Source organism: Erythranthe guttata, chromosome 7 (genome assembly GCF_056151865.1).
Source record: "Erythranthe guttata isolate IM_541 chromosome 7, IM_541, whole genome shotgun sequence".
In the NCBI taxonomy this organism is placed as follows: Eukaryota; Viridiplantae; Streptophyta; class Magnoliopsida; order Lamiales; family Phrymaceae; genus Erythranthe; species Erythranthe guttata.
The window spans coordinates 1,886,846-1,908,450 of record NC_142539.1 but is presented as its reverse complement, the minus strand read 5'-3'; the positions used below and the strand labels follow the sequence as shown (position 1 = coordinate 1,908,450).

The window sequence follows — 21,605 nt, the reverse complement described above, 5'->3', positions numbered from 1 at the left end:
AATGTGATCTACTTTGTACTCGTTTTGTGTAAAAATACAGTTTCTGATGCACCACAATCTGATATATACAAGCTAGAAAACACATATTATGATCATCTTGCTTCAAAATGTGGAGTTCAAATGGGATAAAACGGGTACAAAAGTGATAATATTTCATATAATCAAGAAGATTCCACTAAATTTCACTACAACATATATGGCTTTAGGCGACGCAAAAAAACCGTCGAGAAAGAGTGAAAAAGCGTCGGGAATAGTTTTAGCGACGGTTTCAGACCGTCAGAAAACCGTCAACAAAAAAGGCGTCGTATATACTTTTACATATAAAAAAACCGTCGGGAATGTTTTTCCCGACGGTTTGAAAACCGTCGGGTATACTTCTCTTTATATTCTTTTTTATTATTTTTTTTTTGTACCGGTTCACTAGCACCGTAACCTCCGAAAAACCAAAACCCGAAACCAATATAAAACAAAATCTTGAATACACCAATTCTTTAATTTAAGAATACATAATCCCAAATTTCATTCACAATTTTGAATTACATCGATTTTACAAATTCTTGAGAACACGTTTCTTTTAAACATTAAAACATGACATAAAAAACATATCTTTGTATAATTTGTGGATATATTATATATATCCACAAAATAACAAAATTGAGTACATCATAAATATTAAATTTGTAAGTCTCTGTTCATAATAAGCCTCTTTTCACCATGTGCCTTCTTTCCACATAATGCAAAAAAATCCAATCCCAATTCCATGGCCATATACAGCCTGCAAATAAATTAGAAATTATGAATCAGCTATCTTCATTGAATCAACAACTCAAATGTGAATCAAAAGTTTGATTCTTTAGGAATACTTAGAGGGCGAATATAAAGTTATGGTTCGTCATGTTTAACAGGGGAACTCACGAACTGATTCAAGGCAAAATGTTTACCATCGGATCACAAAAAAGTAATTTAACTATGTGTGTTAGCAATTAGCTTGGAGTCACTCCCAATTCAAGTAAACAGGAACTCCCAGTCCAAGTAAACGGAACGCATAACTTTTGTCGGTGAACGCTAAACCAACAAATACACCAACAATGATACCAAATCACATACATCGGTCAAGAAAAACATAAACTCACAACACCTCATTTTCGAATGCGTAAACAATTTCAAGACTCTTACAGGGGTTCTTCAAGTCACGGCAAATATGTAATGCTTGATGCACGCTGCCTCATTATCGCCTGAATTTCCCTCAGTTTCTTATAAATTTCTCACCTGAACTTCTGAACACCAAAATAGGATTCAATTTCAAGAAACGTGTCAGCCAAAAAGAAACACATTTGTGTAAAAGAACAAATTACTGCAAATCCATTAAATCATTTGCTGAGTTGCAAGAAAATGCAACTTCAAATTGAGACGGGGATATAATTGGAAGGGTAAACTTACACCACAAATTTTCCATTGAAAATAACCGGAGGTGAAGCTGTGATGCAAAAAATAACTTCAGAGCACTCTCATTCCTTCAAATTGCAATATTATAGTTTATATTAATTCATCTTCTCCATCTCATAAGAAACTAAAAGCTTGGTAGAGAGGACAATACCATAACACATAGACTCCTAGAACCCCGGATATGTAGATAGTGGCAAGAAACCAAATCTTTGCATCTATACTAGACAAATTCAAAGTTAGGAACATTTGCTGAAGCAAAAAAATTCTCATAACTACACCTTGATGTTCGAGAACAACATTTGAACTGTATAATTAACAAATAAAAAACTAGTTAAATATTTCTACTTAGTTGATACACAATTTGTGCAGTAGAAGTGTAAAACAGATTTCGTAATAAGTGTTAGGGCAGTCACAAACCTCATTAGAAATAAATAAACACTGCATCATTCCATTTCCTCGAAAACAAAGATATGAGATATCCATAAGTATTTCCAGTTTCCAAGTCCCATGGGGGCTGAAATTTAGCAGCTTCGGTTAAGAAACAGTTTAAGCATAAAAATCTCATGCAATGAGGAAATAGATAACGGAAAAATATGCTATAGTTGAGAAACTAACCTGCAATATATAGCATAGAACTAACTAGATTGAGCAACTCAGCAATAAAACTGCACTTAATAATAATTTTTGAATGCACACCTCCTGTTGAACATGTGAAAAACTGTTAGTAATCCCTTAAACCAAGAGAAGATAAGCTGCTTATATTTACACTTAACCGAACTCACAAACTGATTAAGAGAATTGCCAATTATAGATCACACGGTTAAAGACTTAAAGTTTTAATAATTAGCAATAATCAAAATGAAGAGGACAAATTAAGCAACGTTAACTCTCTGAGATTGCACAAATTCGTATCAAAATCACAATAAAATATTCACCATGAGAAGGTAAACCTAAATCAAAGTTAATACATGAAAAGGGAAAAAAATCACCTGATTTCTAGGGCATCGCTATAGCAATCAACCGCTTCAGCATCAAGTTCCATGGAATTTACGACCCACAAACCATCAATTCCTCAGCATATTCCAAGGAATTTACGAGCTCCTTGCCTTGAATTGTGACGCAGTCACGGAGCTTTCAACAACACTATCGCCAGTAGATTCCGAGGCTCCAAAACCGAAACCTATGCTGACGACGAATTAATGGCGGTGGCGGTGGCGGTGGCAGTGCATGTGTGGAGGCGGTGCCGGTGGCTGTGGATGTGTCGTCGAGAGTAAAGTGAAAAAATCCCAAAAGTATTCATATAAAATGTTAGAATGTCGAGGAAGAAAATTTATAGTATACATGAGTTTTTAAAAAACGGGTTTTGTTTTTGCAAAGCGTTTTAAATTATCAATTTTAAATCTTTTAAGCGACGGTTTATATCTGTCCGGAATTTATTGAAAACCATCATAAATACATTTATATATGACGGATTTTTCCGTCAGTAATTTTGTTAAATCCGTCAAGAATGCATTTATTTATGACGGTTTTATAACCATCCGGTAAAAAAAGGGTCGTATAAACACTAAAATGTTGTAGTGTTTGAAACCGCAAGAGTGGACGTGTAAGAAAATTTATAGTTGAAGGGTTGTTGTAATTACCCAAATAGGAGGAGAGTTTCGTAATTTTACCATACCTCAGGGGTTGATTGTAATTTACCCTTATTATAATTATAGCTTTGCTCCATTGGGCTTGAAGAAATATGGGTAGGGATTTATCTAAGTTGTTCAATTGGACTTGCATTTCGAAATGCCCAAAGTTTCTTTATCATGATATTGTAGCCCATTTAATTTTATAAAATATTAATTCTATAAAATAAATGTCAAATTCTGCACAATAATTAAAATAAAATTAAAATTGCCTGCAGAAGCGCGTGTAGGCCTCCGGCTTACCTTTACTAGGGAAATTATATTATTTTGTTTTAGGTCAAATTACGGCCAACCCCTCGAGGTAATATTAAATTACTAAAAGATCCTTATTGTTTGGTTATTTAGAATCATGTCTCTCAACTACATATCATCTTATTGCACGTTATTCTAATAAAAATGATGTTTTTTTAATTTAACCTTATCTCAGAGCATTGGCGTAATTTGCTATTTGTTGTATTAGTTTAGTGTCTTTTGACTTTATTTAATTACTATTTTGTATTATTGGTGAAATTAATATATGTATTATATTGTCTTCTATAGTTAAAAGAAAGTGCTGACTTGAGACCTATGTCACAAGCAAAAAATAGGTAAAATGTCAGAATTGACCCTTCGATTACCCTTCAATGCTCATAAAGTCAGCTATTGCAATTTGCAAAGTTTAAGTTAACTAAAACTCACGATTTTTTCAGTGGAAATAAATAACATACATCTCCACTAATAAGAATTATGAATATTTATAGGTGGTAATTAGGGTATCATAGATTATAAATTCTTTATTTTTCTTTGACGAATTAATTTAAAAAAAAAATGACGTGGGTGGATTTTTTTCCATGAACTTGGGTCGATGAATTTGAATCTCATAAGATAAAGCCAATTCATGGCAATTAATTTAGATCTTATTGAACTAGAGCCCATAAAATTAAAACGAGAACTTTTAGATGGACGATTCTACTTATAAAATCTAATATCAAAAATTAAATAAGTTCCATATTTAAATATTTAAACCATAATTTTTGAAATAAAATCTAATATCTTATGAGCTTAGAAAACAATTTATTAAACATAAGAGCTTATACAAAATTTTTAAAAACTACTCTTTGACATTTAATTTTTACCAAGTCTTGTCAAGTTGATGGATTAGGTGGAATTTTAAAATCACAAATTATATAAAAAATAATCCAATAGTATTCTTTAAAAAAAAAATAATAATAATACAAGAACAAGAATCCATTAAAAATATCCAACAATTTGTACATATGTATATATAGAAAATGAAGATAAAAACAAATTTCTTTTTTATCACTCCTGTTTCATTAAAAAAATAATAAAAATCAGAATTAAACTAGCAAATTACAATTAGACCCTCATCCATCACGGTAAACTTCCTATTTATGGGAGGAAAAGGGAAGGGCATTTTGGTAAAGAAACACCGTTCTTGTAGTTTACAGGTAATTTAGTTGGAAGGACATGCACGGAACAGTACATTTGTCCTTTATAGTATCTATCAATCAAAATGAATGCTGTCTGTCTCATATTAATTATTACATATATATATATATATATATATATATATATATATATATATATATTTATTTATTCTTTTTTTTTTTTTTTTTTTTTTATATATATATATAAAATATATTGCAGAAATGGTAAACCTGAATTACTATAATTCTATAAGCATCTTCTCTCCTCTTTCTCTCTCATCTCTCTCTCTCTCTAGTGAGAGAAAGTCAGGGTTCGGACCATGACTTTGAATGCGCTATAATTCGATTATTTCATGAAATTATAATTTAATTTCTGAAAAATTAATCTCTTTCTTTGTAGGGATTATGTTGACCCAGGAATTCTTCTGTTGATTTTGCGGAAAAAAAAGGTAATTCAAATTTCATGCGTCTTTCTTCCTCTTTATTTTCTCTTACATCTTTCATTTGGGGGTTTTTAATCGGATTGATTAATTGCTGGGGAATTCTTGATTTTTTTTTTAAATTTTGATTTCAATTTTATTTCTTAATCTTTTTTGGGGTCAAATGCCTTTTGCCTTTGTTGGGTTGAAGAGTATTTGTTCTTAGACGAAGAGATTGGGTCGTTTTCTTGGGTGGGTTTTTTATTTTTTTTATTTTATATTTATATATATTTATTTAGTTATTTAGTTTTTGTTTGTGATGAAATTATTTGGTGTTTGTAATTTTTTGAAAGTCAATACATATTTTTCCTTGAATTATTCATTTCAGATCCTTATACTAATTCCTCTGATTATAAAAGATATATATGTGTGTGTGTGTGTGTGTGTGTGTGTGTGTGTGTGTGTGTATTTCTTGTGTTATTTGACTTATTTTATTATCTTGTTTGCCTATTGATGATGATGAAAAGCTATTTTTTTTTTTTTTTGTAAGAAAAAATATTGAATAAAAATTATAAATTCTTGCGATAAGCCGATTTTAAATTTAGTTCCTGGGATCGACTGTATTGTTATTTGCTTATTTCCGACAACATATTTCAAGAAATAAAACCCGATTTGTATTTGTTTCAGCAGAGGAATTCCTGAGTTGCAGAAAACATGGATGCGAAAAATAGCGACGAAATCGGGGAGATGTCGAAATTGAAAGGCGTGGGGAGTTTGAGCGACAATGCATTAGATAGGAACAATGGAAGCATTAGCAGCAGAGACATGATTTTTCGAGCCGATAAAATCGATCTCAAAAACTTAGATGTGCAGCTCGAGAAGCATTTGAGCCGCGTTTGGTCGAAAAACGTGGAATCTCAGAGTAAGCAGAATATTCCAAAGGAAGTGTGGGAGATTGATCCTTCGAAGTTGGAGATTCGATACCTTGTCGCTCAGGGTACTTACGGAACTGTTTATCGAGGCACTTATAATTCTCAAGATGTCGCAGGTATATTTAATTTAATTTAATTTTAATTTATTTGTCGCAATGATTATTCATCTCGATACAAACGTAGTTGTTTTTAAGGACTCGTATTGCTCTGTAATAACGAGTTCTTGTCCTTACAATGTTGGCGAATATCTACTTCACAAGTTAGCAACAAATACCATTTTATAATATGCCTAGTCGGAGTTTCTTTACTGTGGTATATTTACGATTTTACCCCCGAAGCAGATAAAATTACCATTATACCCTTTCGTGTTTACAGTGAAGCTATTGGACTGGGGAGAGGATGGCATGTCCACAGCTGCTGAAACTACTGCACTTCGAGCATCGTTCAAGCAAGAAGTTGCCGTTTGGCACAAGCTCGATAATCCAAACGTTACTCGAGTAATTAATAATATCCTAACTCAAATCTTTTATTTATCTCATTATCTTTTTTCTTGTCATGTTAGAGATCTAATAAGTTGTTTTTTCTAATATAGTTTATCGGAGCTTCGATGGGGACTTCGCAATTAAAAATTCCTTCGAAAACTCCTTCAGAGGGCTACACGAACCTACCGTCGAGGGCTTGTTGTGTCGTAGTGGAATTTCTCGCAGGTGGGACCCTTAAGAAATTCTTATTCAAGAATAGGAAGAAGAAGCTCGCCTTTAAAATCGTGATCCAACTCGCTTTGGACCTTTCTCGAGGGTAAGAAAAAAAAAATATTTCCAATTTTAGATTTTTTTTTTTTCTTTTTTCGATCAGGGATATACTTGTAGTTATAGACAATTTTTTTACGGTAACGTTTGTTCTCCAACAAATAAACTCGTTGTAGATTGAGTTACCTACATTCGAAGAAAATCGTGCACCGTGATGTGAAAGCGGAAAACATGTTGTTGGATACTCAAAGAACGTTGAAAATTGCGGATTTCGGAGTTGCTCGTGTCGAAGCTCAAAATCCGAGGGATATGACCGGTGAAACCGGAACCCTTGGCTATATGGCACCCGAGGTATGGTCATTAAATTTTTTTTTTCTTTTTTTTACGGGAAAATTGTGAATCTTATAGTTAGCTGTAATAAGATTTCGATTTTCTTTATCTTGGCTAATCCCATCGTGGGAACGTAACCAAACAAAGCCTTAAATAATATCGATTGATGCATCTTCAATATTGTACTTAGGTGCTCGATGGAAAACCGTATAACAGAAAATGCGACGTCTATAGTTTTGGAATATGCTTATGGGAAATATATTGTTGCGATCTTCCGTATCCAGACCTTAGCTTTGCTGAAGTTTCGTCTGCTGTTGTCAGACAGGTAAAAAAAAAATGTTACAATTTCACTACCTAACTTTACCGTAATTGTTAAAAAAACCCTCGTTATCGTAAATATTAGCAAAAAAAGCCCGAACACAACCAGCTAAAATGGTGTGTTTTTAGGGGGTGGTTTGCTAATAAAAATTGCATCATAGGGGTGATTTTGTTAATATTTATAACACGAGGGGTGCTGAATGCAATGAACACTAATTTTTGGACCTTTACAGAATCTGCGGCCGGAGATTCCTCGGTGTTGTCCGAGTTCACTAGCGAGTATAATGAAGAAATGTTGGGATGCGAACCCGGAGAAGAGGCCCGATATGGATGAAGTTGTGAGGTGGTTGGAGGCAATCGACACCACCAGAGGGGGTGGAATGATTCCGGAAGATCAGGCGGGGGGTTGTTTCTGCTTTGCCCCCACACGTGGGCCCTGATTTTTTTTTTTTTTTTTTTTTAATTTTAAATTTGCCTCCATTTTCACATGTTTGATTGAGATTAGAATGTGTTTAGGTGAACTAAGAAAAGTATTTGTTGAAGTGAGAGATCTTGATCAATTTGTGAAGAGTTTGTGTATCAATCATTTTATTAATTAATGTTGGAGATAATTGCCTTGTTATTCATTTGTGCCTCGTTTGATTGGGTAGATATATATGATGATTGATTAAATAAATTGCTCCGATTTTTTATTTGAGATGTGATAAATGTCGCTTCAGTTTTGATAAATGCTAATACTATTTCGACTTCAAATGTAATCTTGACAATTTTTTAGGCTGAATTTGGCTACACTCAAAACATTGAATTTGTAGTTGTTTTAGTCAGCTTTCTAATCTAAATTGAATCACCAAGATCGGATTTGATGAGAATAATATGCATGAATCAATGAGCATTCTCCACGATTCTGATGTCTCGAGTTATCTAAAATTTCTAAATAGAACTCTTTCATACACAACTTTGTAATTTGATATCTATAGTTGATTCAAGTTAGATTAGAAAATTAATTCAAAGGATTATAATTTCTGTGTTTTGATTTTTTTTACCAAAATCATATTAAAAAAAGGCAAAATCACGTGCGAAGTAAAAATATATCAATAAAATCGAAACGAAATTTAACATTCTATGAAAAAAACATAAATGACTTGAAAGTGGAATTTCAGGGTGGACCAATATTCTTGCAATTTGATCATAATTCATAGTTGCTAAATGACTTGTCTCCCATTCTATTAGGCTTTTTCGGATTTGGATATCTCACTCAACAATTCTTGTTTCCCATACGCAATGGAAACAAAAATAGTAACAGTATATATATATATATATATATATATATATATATATATATATATATATATATATATATATATATATATATATATATATATATATATATATATATTTTTTTTTTTGCAAGTAAAAATTCAATTTTAATAATATCAATAGCTTACGAAGCTTTTATTGATTATTACAAAGTAATCATAGTACGCAACATGAAATGCGGTTGGAGCATAACGTTCTCCAACTTGATTTGAATTTGTTTATTTTTTCACACAAAAAAAAAAAAAAACAAAAACAAAAAAAAAAACAAAAAAAACAAAAAAGAAAAATAAAAAGCCCATAATTGATGGGGATAAGATTGATGATCGACACGACCAAAATGTTAATGAAGTGGATTTATGGTTTATTGCTCTATTGATATCTGACTTGGAATCATATATACAAGTTGTCATTCTAATTTTTTTTTTTTTAAAAGAAGGAGCCTGCATCCAATCATATTGATGCATGTGGTAAACTTATACTCTTGTATTTTAATTTTTTTTTTTTGCAATGAAGGAATCCGGAACCAATCATATGTGCACTAATAAATCTACGCTTTCGTATAATGGTTTGTTAATTATACGAGAGAGGTTAACCACAGTAGATTAATTATGTGCGACTAACTCGACCTAGCGACAATTGACAAGGGAATTCGAATTTGAATCAACTAACACAAACTCACTTCCTCCATCCGCTAGGTTATCCCTTACGGACTGAGCGTTGGTCTTATATTTGATGTTCAAGAGAGATGACACAAATTTCATGTGATTATATTTTACCATACAATTGAGATAATATTTTTCACACATGCTTTATGTAATGGTTTTATTTTTTATTCTTTTTTGCTTTTTTGAGGAAATATAATGAATTTCATCTGTTTTTATGTCTTTGTTGTTTTCTCAAAACAAAACGAAAAAAAGAAAGGGAAAGAAAATAAAGTGCTTTAATTCGAGGGAAAATTAATATAGCCTTGATCTTGCACTAGATACATTGAAATAGATAATCAATGGCGGCATACAAAAATTTACCCCTTTTTGAGCAAAAAATTGAAGATTTTAAAATAAATACACGTACACCTCAATTATCAATCTTATTACACATTCACTTGATTTTTATCGAATTTTCTAAATTATAAGAAATATTTTCCAGTTTATACTCATTTTATCTTTTTCAAGCTTCACATTTTGAAAGAAAATGACATTATAAATATCAAATTACGATTCATCAGAAACTACATTTGTTTTCACAAAATAAATACAAACTAGAGAGCATTCAATACATTTTTTTTCAAAATAAATACGAATTAGAGAGCATTCCACGTAACTAGAAGATTATATTAAATATTTATTACCATAACTCAAATATGATAATTTTTTTTCGTGATTTAACCTTACCAGTAACCGAATTTACACTATTATAATTGATTTATTTAAATTTTAAAAGGTAGAGTTATCTTATGGGGAAAATTAATTATTAAATGGAATTCTTGTTTTCTACTCATATTCTTGCCAACGTTTTGCTACTGGCTTGAGTACACATAAAAAGAAACTTCTCTTCTCCTCTTTATATTCAGAACAAACAATACTCCCACCCCCACACACCACCACCACCACCACCGCCGCCGCCACCGCCGCTTCCGCGGCCGTGTATACAGACAACTAAGAGTGCCCACATAAATCCAGTAATTTCTGCCAACATGGTTCTTAAAACAGCTGACCACCCTTCCGCTTTCATGAAAAGTTTCCTCAGCCAGTGCGGTGGCTCCGCCGTCATCGACGGCGGACTTGCGACGGAGCTCGAACGGCATGGGGCCAACCTGAACGATCCTCTGTGGAGTGCTAAGTGCCTCATTAGTTCACCCCACCTCATCAGAAGGGTACCCCTTTTTTCCTTCATATATATATATATATATATATATATATATATATATATATATATATATATAAACTGTCCCTATCTCAAATGGTCTGAGTACGAGGTTTATTCAGGATTTCATCATCGTTCTTTTTTTTTTTTAAATTCTGTTAAATTAATTTAATCAGTCGAACATGCATATTTAATCATGGTTTTAATTTTTTTTAATTTCTCTTTAATCTTCTTAGGCCCCGTTTGGTTGACAAGATAAGATTAAATAATCTAATGAGACCCAATTATTTTATTGGAGGTTGAAAGGTCTTACAAAAAAAACTCATTAAAAGGCAAGATAAGCCAAGATAAGACAAGATAAGCCATGATTATATAATTTTGGCGGGTCGACCCGGCAAGTTATTGAGGATACCAAACATCAAATTAAGTCCAACTATTTAGTTAATCATGACTTATCTTGGCAACCAAACGGGTCTTATTTATTTGAGAAAAAAAAAGAAGTTTTTACACGTCATCTTCTGACGAGTAGGTGGATAAATTCTAAGTTCTCCACCTCGTTGTTCTCTTTCAGTACAATTCATGCCGTGTGACACGTGTCGTTTTCCTGCAATAAATTAAAGAACACAATCAAGATTAGGTGGCAATTTTGTAATTTTGGTGAAGTTATATGTGTATGTATCTAATCTACAAGTAGTGGTATGATTATAAACAAACCGAGTCGAGTTGAACGATACATATTTGTTTGAATTTATTCGAATATTTTATCGAGCTTTCGGAGTTGTGTTTGAGTTTGATTTGATTGTCGATCAGGTTCACCTGGATTACCTAGAAGCTGGTGCAAACATAATTATATCTTCATCTTATCAGGTGTTCACATTTTTCGATTTTAATTTCAAGAATTATTAATTTTACGAATTAAAAATTAATATTTTTTTTGATTCTGTAAACTATGATGTTAAATTAAATATTAAGTTGTTATGTGCATGCATGTGACAGGCTACTCTTCAAGGTTTTGAAGCAAAGGGATTTTCGAAAAAAGAAGGCGAATCATTGCTCGAAAAAAGCGTTAAAATAGCATGCGAGGCTCGGGATTTATATTACGAGAATGCTACCAAGGGCTCGTGGGACATTTCAACAGATGGAATGCTAACACCGAAAAACCGCCCCGTTTTGGTCGCTGCATCCGTCGGAAGCTACGGGGCTTATTTGGCCGATGGTTCCGAGTATAGGTTCGTTAAGCGAATACAAAAAACCTAACCCGTTGGATCCAAACGGATCCTATCCGTTTTTGATCCATTTACCTATTGCATTCTATTAAGTTCAATTCTTTTTTGTTTGCTTGATTTTGCAGTGGGGTTTATGGAGATAATGTCGGTTTAGAAACTCTTAAAGATTTTCACCGGAAACGGGTTCGGGTTTTGGCCGAGTCGGGAGCCGATTTGATTGCTTTTGAGACCATTCCTAATAAACTTGAAGCTCAGGTATATATATATATATATATTTATATCCTTTATGCTAATTTCATTTATCGTTTATCGTTTATTTACCGAAAACAAGGCCACTTTGAAATATATTTCGACATAATTTGGTTTGTACTCTTTGAAATAATGCAAATTAGTTAATTCGGTTTCTTCTAAGATGAAGAAAATAAATAAATTAAGGCCTATGTTTATCAACAATGATAGGCGTATGCGGAGCTTCTTGAGGAAGAGGGAATAAATATCCCGGCTTGGTTTTCTTTCTCTTGCAAAGACGGGACCCACGTGGCAAATGGAGATTCGATTGAAGATTGCGCGTTGGTCGCTAATTCTTGTGATCGAGTCGTTGGAGTTGGAATTAATTGCACCCCACCAAGATACATCCATGGACTCATCCAATCAATCCAAACCGTACGAAATTTCGTATAATAATTATAATAATAATCACAAAGGATTATCATAATATTATGGTAATTTTCTCAAATTTAAGATCTAATTTAACTATGTTTCCACGATTTTGCATTTTGCAGGTGACGAATAAACCAATTCTTGTATACCCGAACAGCTGGGAGACTTACGATGGCAACAAAAAGGAATGGGTGGTGAGTCGATTTTATTCCCGATTTTGTTGTTCTACAATGTAGGATCTAGGCGTGGAAAATTGGAACAAAACTTTCGAATTCCGCCGATTCCAATCCGAAATTTTTCCTTTTTTTGAACAATATTTTTCATTCTGAATTCCGATTTTTCTGATTCTATTGGAAACGGAATTGGAGTTAGTTTTTCACTTCAGAGAAAAAAATGATTTTTTTTTTCATCCGGAAATGCCAATTCCGATCTGATCCGTCCGATTTCCCCTCCTAGTTGGATTCCATTAAACACATTTTTTTTGTGATACAAATAATGTATATGTATAACATTGTTTACCACATTTAGAACCCTCTTTTTTTTTTTTTACTAAAAAATGTTATACACAAGAATTGATGACTAAAATTCTATTTTTGTTGAAGCCATCGACTGGCATTGCTGATGTGGATTTCGTATCGTACGTGGGAAAATGGCGCGATGCTGGAGCTTCTCTTATTGGAGGTTGCTGCAGAACTACACCAAACACCATTAGAGCTATTTCCAAGATTCTCTCTAAGAACTGAATATTTCAATATATATATATATATATATATATATATATATATGTAAGGACCTGATCTTATAATTTGTATTTATGTATGAACCTTATGAAACCAAGAATAAAGTGTATGTATATATATATATGTGTGTGTGTATGTTCTATTTTAAAGCAGTGCTAATCGAAACTATAGTACCTGGTAAATTTCGTACGATATTTAGCATTTCAGTTACGGTTACTGTCGAATGATGATTTTGGAACCGAATTATAGTCGAATTGCCAAATCGCTTTGTCTTTATAGCAAAATTTCAGCATAAGAAGAATTTAATCATATGTATATAAATAATTCAGAGAGCTCAAATGATTAAATCATTTAAAAATTTATCTGAACAAACATAAAGATGTCAAATTTCCAGTTAAAAGTTAGTTAAAAAGCTCTCTCAGAACATATCACAAACACTTTCTGAGCGCCGATGGCTTTCACCAGTGTTGTCTTCTCTCCTCCTCCGACCACCGCCTCCGCCAAATTAGCTCCAATTTCGAAAACTCAAATTCAAATTCAATCGGAGCCCATTTCACAGAAGCTCAATTCAAGTACTGGGTCTCTTAAATCTTGCAAGAATCTTCACGAAATTAAACAGCTGCACTCCCAGTTCACAAAGAATGGCGCAATTGGCGACGCCGCCGTACTGACAAAACTCATTGCCAAATACTCAGAGATGGGCTCTGCCGAAAGCTTGGAGTACGCACAAAAAGCTTTTACAATATTCAGGAACAGCAGAGAGGATTGCAGCGGTAGTATAACTTACCTGTATAATTCTTTGATTAGAGGAAATTCAATAGCTGGGGATTCTCGTGAGGCGATTTCGCTGTATGTAAATATGCTGATTGATGGCGTTGAGCCTGATAATTACACATTTCCGTTTGTTCTGAGCGCGTGTACGAAACGCTTGAGCCTTTTCGAAGGTCTGCAAGTTCACGCCTCCGCCGTGAAAATGGGTTACCACGAGGATGTTTTCGTCTCCAACTCTTTGGTGTATTGTTATGGGGAGTGCGGCGAAACTGATAGTGCGAGGAAGGTGTTCGACGGAATGTCCGAGAGAAATGTCGTCTCCTGGACTAGTTTGATTTGTGGGTACGCTACGAAGGACCGGCATCAAGAGGCTGTCTCTCTGTTTTTCGAAATGGTGGCAGAGGGGATTGAGCCCAACGAAGTTACGATGACGAGCGTGATTTCGTCTTGTGCGAAATCGGGTGACGTTGATTTGGGAGAGAGGGTTCTTGATTATCTTACAGGATCGGGGCTAACTTCGAACGCTGTAATGGTGAATGCTCTTGTTGACATGTATATGAAATGTGGAGCAGCAGACAAGGCAATGCAACTCTTCGATGAATGCGTCGATCGAAATTTGGTTCTTTATAATACAGTCATGTCGAATTATGTGAAATTGGGAAAGGTTAGAGAATCACTTGATACATTTCGTGAAATGCTCGATTTTGGACCGAAACCGGATAGAGTCACTATGTTGTCAGTTATCACATCCTCAGTTGAACTAGGTGATTATAGCTTTGGTATGCAATGTCATGCCTATGTTTTAAGAAACGGGCTCGAAAATTGGGATAACATCAGCAATTCATTGATCGATATGTACGCAAAGTCTAATAGGCAAGAATTGGCTTGCAGAGTGTTCGATCAAATGCCGAACAAGACCACCGTTTCATGGAACTCTCTTCTTGCAGGTTTCGCTAGAAACGGTGACGTGGAGTCTGCTCGAAGGGTGTTCGACGAAATGCCCGAGAGAAATCTCGTTTCTTGGAACACAATCATCGCTGCTTTAGTCCATGAAAGTTTTTTTAAAGAAGCAATTGAGCTCTTCCACTCCATGCAGAAAGAAGGGTTAATACCAGATGAGGCGACAATGGTGAGCATTGCCTCAGCATGTGGCTATTTAGGAGCTCTCGATCTCGCAAAATGGACTTACAATTACATCAAGAAACACAATATCAACCGTAACATAAGGCTTGATACATCTCTAGTAGACATGTTCGCTCGGTGTGGGTCCCCCAAAATCGCAATGGAGATTTTCGACTCGATGAAGGAGAAGGATGTCTCTGCTTGGACAGCAGCAATCGGAGCAGTGGCAATGGAAGGAAACGGCAAACGGGCGCTAGAGCTTTTCGAAGAGATGGTCACGCGTGGGGTCCACCCTGATGCAGTAGTTTTCTCCGGTTTACTATTTGCATGCAGCCACTCGGGTTTAGTCAAGCAAGGAATGGATATATTCGAAACTATGAAGGAATATTATAACATCACCCCAAGTATTGTTCATTACGGGTGTGTAGTGGATCTTTTGGGTCGGGCCGGGTTCCTGAACGAAGCTCTCGATTTCATAAATGGTATGCCCGTGGAGCCCACGGGTGAAATTTGGAGCTCATTTTTAAGTGCTTGTAGAACACACAAGAACGAAAAGATGGCATCTTTTGCAGGAGAAAAGTTGACTAAATCTAATTATGAAAAAACCGGGGCCCACGTTCTTCTATCGAATATATACGCTTCTTTTGGAAAATGGGATGATGTGGCGACTGTAAGGATGCGTATGAGAGAAAAGGGTATGAAAAAAGTACCTGGTTCGAGTTCGATCGAGATCGACGGTGTGGTGCATGAGTTCACTTGTGGGAGCGAATCTCATCCGTCGAATGGGATCATTGCATCGATGCTTGATGAGATAAACGGTAGAATCGGAGATGAGGGGTATTTTTGGGATTTGACGAATGTTTTGATGGATGTTGATGAAGGGGAGAAGGAGTTTTTGCTGAGTCGGCATAGTGAGAAGGTGGCGATTGCGTTTGGGCTCGTTTCTTCCGGAAGGGGAGTGGCCGTGAGGGTTGTGAAGAATTTGAGGATGTGTTTGGATTGTCATACATTTGCGAAGATTGTGTCTAAAGTTTACGATCGGGAAATTGTAGTGAGGGATAATAAGAGGTTTCATTTTTTCCGGCGAGGGGAGTGTTCTTGTGGTGATTATTGGTGAATGTAGTGTGATTTTAAATTTTAAAATCCTTTCGGAACCAGGATGAAATTTTAGATTCCGAAAATTTCAGAACCCGTAATTCGAAATCATCTTTTACTTCCGAAAAAAAATTAGAACTTTTTCGGAAAAATAAAATTATTCCGACCCGATCCATCCAATTTCGATACCTAATTACCAATTTACCAAACAACTACAACTATGTGATCAAAAAAGGATATATAAAGGACTTCCAACAAAACATTTCAACATAGAACAGATAAATCTTAATCCGAAACAAAACACCATACGCGAAACCAAACAAAAACTTCTACATCATTCTAGTTTACCCTAACAGATTCTAACAACCTAGTTTCGGAAAAACGGGATCGATAAAAGCATGATACATCGAACAATCACTCCACATTTTAGCCAAATGATGTGGGGACGAGGTTTTTCGATTAATCTCTTCAACGAGCCAAATGCTGGCCTCAGCTTTTGACGGATGAACAATCGTGTCGAGGGGAATATTCTCGTTTTCTGCTCCGAATCTCTCTTGGTCCAAATTTCTCAAGTGAAGATTTGTAAGATAATGCAAAGGCTGCTCGTAAATCTGCTTAATCGAGCTGCCTAATCCTGTCCATGAAGTGTAGGGAATGATAGTGCCTCGTTTGGCTGGTATAGGTATCAACTTCATATATTCTTGGTAGCTCTTTGCTCTTCTGAATAGCCATGCTGTAATTTTTTTAAACCACGTCAGATAAAATCGAATGTAGATTTGACTTCATTTATCGATAGTTTTAGAATCGTACATCTGTACAAGAAACGTGAACAACTCTATGAAACGATAAATCAAAGAAACAGCCTCCTCTAAAATACGCATGTTTCTAGGGCGAATCGTCTTAGAATTACACGGGAAGTCTTAAATACGAGCAACGAACCAAAGTAGTTGGGTTTTTATGAGATAATTTAATCTTATCTTGACTAAATTTTATCTTAGGAACCAAACGAGGCCTAATATTTACTTTTATCGAATCAAATAAGGCATGATAGCTCATAATTAAAACGAATGAGAACAGTAATACAACTACTACAAAATCCGATATACATTGCAAATCCTATGTCATCAAAATATCCAAAAAAATTGCACAAACGTCGGTAATAAACGGTAGCTATTAAGTTGATTTAATTACCTTCGTCGGATAATTCTACGTCGTGTTCATCGTTTAGGTGATGGCTCATTACGACATCATCGTCTGCATCAGAGGAAGAAGAAGATTCGTCCGACGAAATCTCTACTTGATCATTAGATGGCATTGAACTCTTCATTATTGACCTATTCACAATCCAATTAAAAAAAGGGGGTTTTATTTAATGGAAATGCAAATTAAAGCAATCTCATAAAAATTAAAACTAAACACGAAGAACTAAAACTGCGATTTCATCATCGATTCCATTTTCGGGTTATATAATTTGAATTGCATTCAGATAAATTAAAATTTAATTAGCTCTGATAAATTTGCAGCATGATTTATGATTTGGGGGAAATTAATTGCAGCGGTAACCTAGAAAAACACAAATTGACATAAATGAGAAATGGGATCAAGGAAGACGACGATATATTTGATTAAAAAATTAAAAAATGCCGAGAAATAAAATTCAGGTACCGCAGACTCCAAATCATCGAAGAAAAATTACAGAGAAATTCTGAAAAAAAAAAAAAAAAAAAAACAGAAAGGAGAGAGAGAGAGAGAGAGAGAGGGCGTTATTTACCAGGTTGAATTTAGAGAGAGAGAGAGAGCGCTGCGTTTTGGATATCGTCAGCACTGACAATTGAGAAAATACAATTTCCACAAATTAGTTTTTTAAATTTATTATCTAAAATTATGATTTTATTGTGTGTAATAATAAATAATGGTTTATCTTATCCAAAATTATTATTATTATTATTAAATAATGGTAAATATTTGTTTTTACGAAAATATGATAAATTTATAAAAGGTAAATTACACTTTAGTACCATTTCCGTACCTTCTACTACTCACGTCTTATATTATATGATGTTTTAGGTGATAGTGTAGTTATTAAGAAACTCAATAAATACACATTGAATATAGTAACAAAATGTAGTAAGTACTAAAATATCCTCGCTATTAATAATTATTTGAATTAATGTTTTATTGAAAATTTAAAGTAACAAATAATTTAGAAAAAAATGAGAAATAATATGGGATATAGAGAATATTGAAAAAATGACGATATCTCGATTAGACATATATACCCTTCATATTGAGTAAAATTATATTAAAAAAAAACAAACAAACAACTTGCATTCAATTAAAGAAAACATTTTTTTTAAAAGAAAGTTTTTATTTATTTATTTTTGGGCCATTTGAGCCGAGTACATACTCAACCAATAAATAATCAACTATTTAAAATATCACATAAGCCCATTTAAGTATCCATCAGCAAGTATAAAATTTGTGTGCAAATTAAATCAGAATTTGATCCCAAATGCATCTATATATTTAATTAGTCACAATTAGCAAAAATAAAGCATATTTAGGATGTGATTACGGCAGCATTAGCATATGATATGCTTTATTAATGCAATTTAAAAATGATTGAGTAAAGACAAGGTTAAGGAATAAGGATTAAGGAATATCTAATCCGAATTCTTTCGGTGTAACTATTTATTTAATTTAAAAAAGGGGAAAAAAAAAAGTTAAATGAATATGCAGCAGCCTTATTCTTTATCTTATGTGATTATCTTCCCTTTATGGTCTTTTGCTTGGTTGATTATAAGAATTATAATTATTATTAAAAAATAGAATTATTTTTAAAGCTTGAGCATGAGTTAACTCAAGCTCATCGAATTTTATGAGAGTCAGAAAATCTCAACTCGTAGAGCTCGATTTCGAGCCTTCCGAAACAGGCGAGCTCGACTCGTTCACTTCCATATGCAGAACAGTGAAAGAGTTTAATGCCTGATATATATGAGAACTACAACACGCAAAATATGACACAATATATATACATTTATTTCAAAATTTATTGCACCAGACTGTAATAAATAAAAATGGTAATAGAAAGATGTATCTTTTTGTATTTTTCTTTTTTTCTTATTTGTTAAACATTAATTAAAGAATGAGTTGTAAACGAAAAAAAGTTATATATGGAGATTTGAATTATCTCAAAGGGAGCAAGAAAATATTGTAAAGAAAGGATAAATATTAAAAAAAAAATAAAAAAATATTAAATATAGAAGCGAAAGTGCAAAAGGAAGAGAGCACTATTGAATTGGGGCCAAGTATAAAAGGAGAAAACCCTAAAAAAAAGGCAGAAGATCAAATTTTGCTCTTTTTTGACTGTATAGTGAATCTTGATTTTCTGCCTTTGATTCATCAAATGCAAGTGTTTAGATATGTTCTTGCTCTTTTTATAATATATAGGGTAATTACCGTTACATCTCTGAGATATGCTAAAATTATTTTACGGTCCCTCTAGTTATAAATTAAACTCCAACGAGATAATGCATTAGATAAGTTATTACGGTTAGAGTTCTAATGGTCTATTAATTTCAGGAAGTCACCCCATAGCTCTACATTGTCTCCACCACTTCCTGAAATTAATACTGCGCTACGACTCTAATTACCGATATCATAGGGACCTTAAAGTTATTTTAGCATACTTCAGGGGTGTAGGTGTAATTTATGGGTAATATAAAACGAGATAAGCCATGATAATATAATGTTTACGGGTCGACCAGACAAGTTATTACGGATACCAAACATCAAACAAAGTCTAATTATTTAATTGATCATAACTAATCTTCCCAACCAAACGAGGTCTAATAGGAAAAAAAAAAAAGTCAATTAACATCACGATTGAATTGAAGGGGCACAAAGGCATTTAATTTGACAAATAAAATCCACCCACCCTAAAATATATGATGGATTGATGCAAAAACCCTAATGATCACAAGTTTTGTTTGGGTCCCAAAAAAATAAGGTATAAGTCTAAAATTGTAGTGGATGCTTCACTAATAATTATATTTGTTCATGACTAAGGTTTAATGGGACCAAAATTAAGCACTTCCGCCGTCAGCTTAATTTACTAGTAATCATTATAATTTTGCTTTGCCCCCTAAATAATCATGAAAATTTGACAAAATAATCCAAAATATATTAACAAATAAATCTTTAATTTATTCTTTTAATTAAATTAAATTGCATTTCTTTAAGACGAGTCAACAAAGAATTTTGGGCTTTTGATGATTTTGGTGTTGAGCATGGTTTCAAAGTATTGAGCCAAGAGATTGACATATGGTTGCATGTACTCCGGGAAGGGCGGCGGCAGCCGGATTGGCCGCCGGCGTGGCCCCACAACCTATGTGGATTTTAATTTTTTTTTTTTTTTTTTTTTTTTTCTAATTTTTGAATTTTTTATCAAGGCTAAAAATCAAATCATATAGTCTTTACGGTTTATGTCGATCAGTCGAAAAATTATTGGACTAATCAAAAAATAAATAATAAAATGAGGTATACGTTTTCGTAAGGAAATATATAACTTTTTTCTTGATAATTACAAATAATACATGGAGGCGAGTGCAGTTTACGTCTTTCGTGCGCGATTTACAGACTATATATTAAACGATAACTGTGTTTATCCAAATGCACGTACTTGACTGCATGTCTCTTTCTCATTGAAAGAGAAATGGGAAAAATCAAAGAAAAGAAATAAGATAATTAGCAAGAGGAAAATAAAATCCAAAATAATCCACAAGATTCACGAGTCAAAGACAGGCAATAAATCGATTTTTTTTATGCTACACCCGATGAAGGTTACACTTAATGAATTTTTACCGTTGATCTACACACCAATATGTGTGTGTGTGTGTGTAAATGTAAAAATCTACACGGTGTATTTCATCGAGAGTGGCAGCTCGTGAAAGTAACTTATGCATTCAAAAGGAAAGGACCACAAACCCCCTAAACTGAGACATCTGCTCCTGTCAATATTACACAACCACTATTTTTTCAGCCTCAAATGCTTCTAACTATATTCCCCACATTTTCTTTAATTCCTTGTCTCTCTCATTTCATTTAATTTCATTTTATTTATATATATTTTGTTTATTTATACAAATCAATATAATAATTCTTCATCTTTTTAGGCAATCACATACAAGCAATGGCAAATATATTGTGGGCACCCTATAATAGCATTTAATTTTCTTTTATATTTAACATTTTAGACTTTCGATCCGAAATTTTACTAAAATTTTCACATTGACGAAAATCTTTTAAAAAATGAGGGATCGAGTGACGAATGCTATTTCGATGTCGACGAAAGCGACAAATATTTTACGTAATTTTTGTATTAAATTCTAAGGACTAATTAACTAAAAATATGTGTAGATACTAACACAAACCCCAAAAAAGAATCCTTAATGCTCAAACAATTGACAATACTCTTAGCTCTCCAACCAATTGCCAAAAATT

At 33.6% G+C, this 21,605-nt stretch overlaps 4 protein-coding genes and 1 long non-coding RNA gene across 13 annotated transcripts; 3 read left to right on the top strand and 2 right to left on the bottom strand.

Moving 5' to 3' along the window:
- Positions 1 to 462: 462 nt before the first annotated feature.
- LOC148768963 (uncharacterized) lies at positions 463 to 2,734 on the bottom strand. Of its 6 annotated transcripts, XR_016032115.1 has the most exons (8): positions 2,436 to 2,725; positions 2,062 to 2,145; positions 1,864 to 1,960; positions 1,598 to 1,661; positions 1,441 to 1,514; positions 1,177 to 1,277; positions 942 to 1,065; positions 463 to 775 (listed from the first exon to the last, which is right to left on the bottom strand). It is a non-coding gene; the product is annotated as an uncharacterized LOC148768963 (long non-coding RNA). The 6 variants fall into 6 exon arrangements; XR_016032117.1 differs by having other exon boundaries at positions 942 to 1,277; positions 1,598 to 1,666; positions 2,436 to 2,734; XR_016032119.1 differs by having other exon boundaries at positions 942 to 1,269; positions 2,436 to 2,732.
- Positions 2,735 to 4,776: 2,042 nt separating this feature from the next.
- Positions 4,777 to 7,920, top strand: LOC105953300 (Protein kinase superfamily protein). Of its 3 annotated transcripts, none has more exons than XM_088820634.1 (8): positions 4,781 to 4,872; positions 4,962 to 5,010; positions 5,668 to 6,028; positions 6,288 to 6,409; positions 6,505 to 6,710; positions 6,838 to 7,012; positions 7,182 to 7,316; positions 7,543 to 7,920. In XM_088820634.1, exons 3-8 carry the CDS (start codon positions 5,695 to 5,697, stop codon positions 7,747 to 7,749), a joined length of 1,179 nt encoding a protein of 392 aa, XP_088676760.1. In that variant the 5' UTR covers positions 4,781 to 4,872; positions 4,962 to 5,010; positions 5,668 to 5,694; the 3' UTR covers positions 7,750 to 7,920. The 3 variants fall into 3 exon arrangements, with proteins under 3 accessions (XP_012832413.2, XP_088676760.1, XP_088676761.1); XM_088820635.1 differs by having other exon boundaries at positions 4,782 to 4,872; positions 5,671 to 6,028; XM_012976959.2 differs by having other exon boundaries at positions 4,777 to 5,010.
- A 2,161-nt stretch (positions 7,921 to 10,081) lies between these two features.
- On the top strand, positions 10,082 to 13,297 carry HMT3 (homocysteine S-methyltransferase 3). The gene is made up of 7 exons (XM_012976964.2): positions 10,082 to 10,499; positions 11,300 to 11,356; positions 11,486 to 11,718; positions 11,841 to 11,970; positions 12,175 to 12,378; positions 12,498 to 12,569; positions 12,978 to 13,297. Exons 1-7 carry the CDS (start codon positions 10,320 to 10,322, stop codon positions 13,116 to 13,118), a joined length of 1,017 nt encoding a protein of 338 aa, XP_012832418.2. The 5' UTR covers positions 10,082 to 10,319; the 3' UTR covers positions 13,119 to 13,297.
- Positions 13,298 to 13,346: 49 nt separating this feature from the next.
- On the top strand, positions 13,347 to 16,260 carry LOC105953302 (LOW protein: PPR containing-like protein). Its single transcript, XM_012976962.2, has one exon. The coding sequence runs from the start codon at positions 13,567 to 13,569 to the stop codon at positions 16,123 to 16,125; it is 2,559 nt and encodes an 852-aa protein (XP_012832416.2). The 5' UTR covers positions 13,347 to 13,566; the 3' UTR covers positions 16,126 to 16,260.
- A 66-nt stretch (positions 16,261 to 16,326) lies between these two features.
- Positions 16,327 to 17,997, bottom strand: RDM1 (RNA-DIRECTED DNA METHYLATION 1). Of its 2 annotated transcripts, none has more exons than XM_012976965.2 (3): positions 17,875 to 17,997; positions 17,295 to 17,437; positions 16,327 to 16,836 (listed from the first exon to the last, which is right to left on the bottom strand). In XM_012976965.2, the coding sequence occupies exons 2-3, from the start codon at positions 17,428 to 17,430 to the stop codon at positions 16,463 to 16,465; spliced, it is 510 nt and encodes a 169-aa protein (XP_012832419.2). In that variant the 5' UTR covers positions 17,431 to 17,437; positions 17,875 to 17,997; the 3' UTR covers positions 16,327 to 16,462. The 2 variants fall into 2 exon arrangements, with proteins under 2 accessions (XP_012832419.2, XP_088676759.1); XM_088820633.1 differs by having other exon boundaries at positions 17,769 to 17,880.
- Between the last annotated feature and the right edge of the window lie 3,608 nt (positions 17,998 to 21,605).